The 4,625-nt window shown below is 38.1% G+C and overlaps 1 protein-coding gene across 1 annotated transcript in view; it reads left to right on the top strand.

Annotated features, from left to right (window-relative positions):
* The first annotated feature begins 766 nt into the window (after nucleotides 1-766).
* LOC126400948 (interferon-inducible GTPase 5-like) overlaps nucleotides 767-4,625 on the top strand; it is a 6,372-nt gene continuing 2,513 nt past the window's right edge. Inside the window, exons 1-4 of the mRNA XM_050061958.1 lie at nucleotides 767-861; nucleotides 1,211-1,769; nucleotides 2,877-2,992; nucleotides 3,348-4,062. Of these exons, the coding sequence (XP_049917915.1) occupies nucleotides 1,226-1,769; nucleotides 2,877-2,992; nucleotides 3,348-4,062 (1,375 nt within the window). The 5' untranslated portion in view covers nucleotides 767-861; nucleotides 1,211-1,225. The remainder of the gene's footprint in view (nucleotides 862-1,210; nucleotides 1,770-2,876; nucleotides 2,993-3,347; nucleotides 4,063-4,625) is intronic.

The raw sequence follows: 4,625 nt of genomic DNA, 5'->3' as shown, positions 1-4,625 counted from the left end.
GCTCAAAATTACTTCTGTGGTCATTCCTGCTGCAGTAGGTGCCACAACTATATTTTGTCATGATGACACACACATACACACACATTTATAGGGTGAAAACAATACTAGCCATCACAACGTTGTTGCAGCTAGGACTGAGACACTGAATGTGTTTAATGATTTAGGTTGGTCTTCTCTGAGGTGTCATATTGATTGATGCATGTGGGTGAACTGTGTAGCAATATATGCTATAATATTCCATTGCATCATTTACTGTGAGCTGGGATTAGCTTCATGATCATAACTGGATTAATACCCTAATACTTAACATCAATCGGCCTGATTGTGGCACTGTAGTTGACAGCTGAATAAATGAAAATGTTGGCCACGCCGCACACACCAAGAGTATGATAGATAAGAAATGTGACAGAAATCTATATCTCAATGTGCTCTATAAAAAAAAGCCTCTTGGAAAATTGATGCGTTTTTTGCTTGTGAAAAACAAAAAAATGAATAACTTCACATAAGTTAGACTCTTTATAAGGATAGACTGAGTTACACTAATTACCCAAAAATACAACTACAACTCATTCACTTACAAATAGTAGCCAGCAGGGGGTGCTGCCTGCAGCTCTCTGTTTCATGTAAATGTGTGTGTTTCTTGGAAGTCAGCTGCTTTACAGCTGACCAATCAGTTTTCTCTCACTCATAGTGGGACATTTTCATTGGTCACTGTTGTCATCACCATCACTGCTTGAACTCTGATAAACTCAAGTGGTATTTTTTTAGACTGGAGGTCGACTTTTCTTGCAGCTGAACAGCTCATAGTAACTCAGAGGCTGGTGTGCTCTTGTGTCATCTGTTTCAACATTAAGACTCCAGGTGAGTGGCTTCTAATATTCAGCAAATGCCTTCTTTATATCCTGATGAAAAATACGAGGAAGCTGCTTATTGCTGTATAAAACTGGCATAGTGTGAGTAAACAGCCACTAAAATTGTGCTAATGTAAATAGATTGTACCTTCATCTGTCAAAAAGATCTGCTGTGTGCCAGGTTATACTGCATCATAATATGATATTTTCAAGGACGTTGGGATTTCTAAAGATGCAGTGTGCATGGTAGATCATTGTGTTTAAGATTGTATGTATATGACGTTAGGTCATCGTAGGACTACATTTTTTTACTATTTCCCAAAAGACAATAATGGCTTTTTACTTCTCTTGTACTCCAGTTATCAAGGATTACCATGGAGAGTGGACAATGGACTGAAGACATTAAAAAAGCACTAGAAAATAATGATCGGGCCTTAGCTGTAAAAAGGATACAGGAGTATCTGGACAAGGAGAATAATACTCCAATAAATATTGCAGTCACGGGAGAGTCTGGCTCTGGTAAATCCACCTTCGTTAATGCCTTCAGAGGCATAAATAACGAGGATGAGAGAGCTGCTCCTACTGGTTGTGTAGAAACCACCATAGAGGTTACACCATACCCCCATCCCAACTATCCCAATGTCACACTGTGGGATATTCCTGGTATTGGCAGATTTCCAGCTGACAAGTACCTGAAGTTTGTTGGATTTGAAAGGTTTGACTTCTTCATCATCATCTCAGCTGATCGCTTCAGAGAGAATGATGTGAAGCTCGCTCAGGAGATTCAGAGGATGAAGAAAAAGTTCTACTTTGTTCGCTCAAAGATTGACTGTGACATACGTGATGAGAAAAGATGCCAGAGGTCAAAGTTCAATGCAGAAAGGACTCTTAAACCAATCAGGGACAAATGCATTCAGAGTAAGTGACTTATGTAACCACATATATTAATAGTGAGATTAATTACAAAATGCCCAAGCAACATAACTACCATGCTGTCCAGGGTTACGGGTAGTGACACAACTTTCAGTATAAAGAGCAGTTACCTGGTAGAAGGAGACACAAGGGAGCACTTGGTCACTGAGGTGGTGAAGAGGTTGAGCCATTGTTGGACAGTTCACATTTCTTTTGACAGAGATCCCAGTCAGCAGCAGATGTTTACTGGGACAAACTGACCTGCACAGAAAATCATGACTGATGACACGCTGTTATCCTTTGCACTCATCATTTAGGCTCATAGATCAGACTGATGTTTTTGTATTAAATGCTGATGTTGTTATATTAAAATTTTGCAAAGACAAGCTTCAACATCATCAGTGAATCAGATATACACGCAGTACTAAGAATGTTAGTTGCTGTGACGTTTAACTTTCTGACTTAGTTTAGATTTTTGTTGAGATGATTTATTTGATGGAGGAAAAATATATTTTGCAAATATAAACAACATATTGTATTAATGAGCTGTTGTTCTGATAATTAAATATTACTGTCTAGAATAGTTTTCAAGTCTAACCTTCACTGTATCGATGATAGAGTGAGAGAATAGTCTGTCTTTTTATCATTACTCAAATTTTATCAGACACTTTTCCAAAATGTTTTTAGTAATTAAAGAAAAAATAAAACTACAAAACCTAGTTCTGCTTTTGTATTTGCAATATCTGACAAAATGTAAGCACACATTCAAACTTTAAAGCAAATCACAGACTGTCAGTAATACCACTCTGCTGCCTCTGTTGATTGTTTTGAAAATGGGGTTTTACATAAATGCTAATAAAGTGAAAAGGGATTTGGAGGAGGTGAGTTCAGAAGTGAGTTAAAACTTCATATATGGGCCTCTGACTGTAATATAACATTTGAAGAAGGTTTCAGAATGATGTCATTTTATATTTTTAGTGTCCACTAAATCAAAGCAAATGATGCCAAGAAAGAAAAATAGATAATGTGTCCCAGATAGACATATTACATTTTAAAAGTTCTAATTGTTTTATATATCTTATCATCATATCATGTATTCCTGTTGTCACACAGGTCTTCAAAGACAAGGTGTTGAGTCTCCTCAAGTCTTCCTGGTGTCCTGCTGTGATCTCCACCTGTATGACTTCCCTCTCTTAGTGAACACCTTTGTTTCAACATTCAGACTCCAGGTGAGGAGCTTCTAATATTCAGCAAAAGCCTACTTTATTTTGATGAAACATACAGCTGCTTCTCACTGTCTAAAACAGGCACATTACAATATAGAGGATTCACTGTAATTGTGCTAATGTGAGTAGATTTCACCCTCCTCTGTGTTATTATGTACACACCTTAGAATGCTAAACTGATGTGGTGTGTGTGTGAGGTTATACTGCATCATGATATGAGGAAGACAGGATTACTAAAGATGTGTCACGTCAGATTTTCATTGTATTTAATATTCTACCTACATGATGCCAGATCATTCTATCACTACATTTTCTGTTTATCAAAAGACAAACACTTTTAATTTCTCTTTTACTCCAGTTTTCAAGGATTATCATGGAGGATTCATCTCATCTCAAATCAACTGAAGACATAAAAATAGCACGAGAAAGCAGCAATTGGGCCTTAGCTGTAAAAATGATCCAGGAGTATTTGGACAGGAAGAAAAATATTCCACTAAATATTGGCTCCACAGGAGAGTCTGGCTGTGCTAAATCCACCTTTGTTAATGCAAAAACAAAAACACTAGAAAGCAATAATCAAGTCTTAGCTGAAGAAGTTATACAGGAGTATCTGGACAAGGAGAATGATATTTCACTAAATATTGCCGTCACAGGAGAGTCTGGCTCTGGTAAATCCACCTTCGTTAATGCCTTCAGAGGCATAAATAACGGGGATGAGAGAGCTGCTCCTACTGGTCCTGTAGAAACCACCTCAGAGGCTACACCATACCCCCATCCCAACTATCCCAATGTCACACTATGGGATCTTCCTGGTATTGGCACCCCCAAGTTTCCAGCTGACAACTACCTGAAGCTTGTTGGATTTGAAAGGTTTGACATCTTCATCATCATCTCAGCCACTCGCTTCAGAGAAAATGATGAGAAGCTCGCTCAGGAGATTCAGAGGATGGGGAGAAAGTTCTACTTTGTTCGCTCAAAGATTGACACTGACATACGTGATGAGGAAAGACGTCAGAGGTCAAAGTTCAATGCAGAAAGGTGTCTTGAACAAATCAAGGAAAACTGCACACAAGGTAAGTGACTGATGTTATCATACATAATGATGAAATTTATTACAAAATGTGCATAATTAAAAACAAGTCACAAAGAAGCTATTAAAGAACTATGTGTCTTTAAGTCAGTTCTTATGTTTGTCTCCAATTCACTTCATTCTGTTTAATTTGAAGTATTAATGTCTCAAAATAAAAAAGTCAGACAACTTTCAGTATAAAGAGCAGTTACCTGGTTGAAGGAGACATAAGGGAGCACTTGGTCAGTGAGGTGGTGAAGAGGTTGAGCCATTGTTGGACAGTTCACATTTCTTTTGACAGAGATCCCAGTCAGCAGCAGATGTTTACTGGGACATGTGGTATTATTGTATGTTGGTTCATAGTATGATGTATTGACACTAGTCCATACCCATTGGTAGCTTTGTCACCTTCTACCTATGCCAGTCCTCAATGCCTATGTGCAGTTTCACATAGATTGACCACGTCAGTGAGTAGAAAAACGTGGGACAGACAGAATGACTGACTGACAGAATGACACACTGACAGTTTCCATGATTATGTACAGCATACCATACCATGACTTAGTC

This window comes from Epinephelus moara, chromosome 14 (assembly GCF_006386435.1).
Source record: "Epinephelus moara isolate mb chromosome 14, YSFRI_EMoa_1.0, whole genome shotgun sequence".
NCBI lineage: Eukaryota > Metazoa > Chordata > Actinopteri > Perciformes > Serranidae > Epinephelus > Epinephelus moara.
Note: the sequence above shows the minus strand (reverse complement) of the source record. Positions and strands in the feature narration are given on the sequence as shown.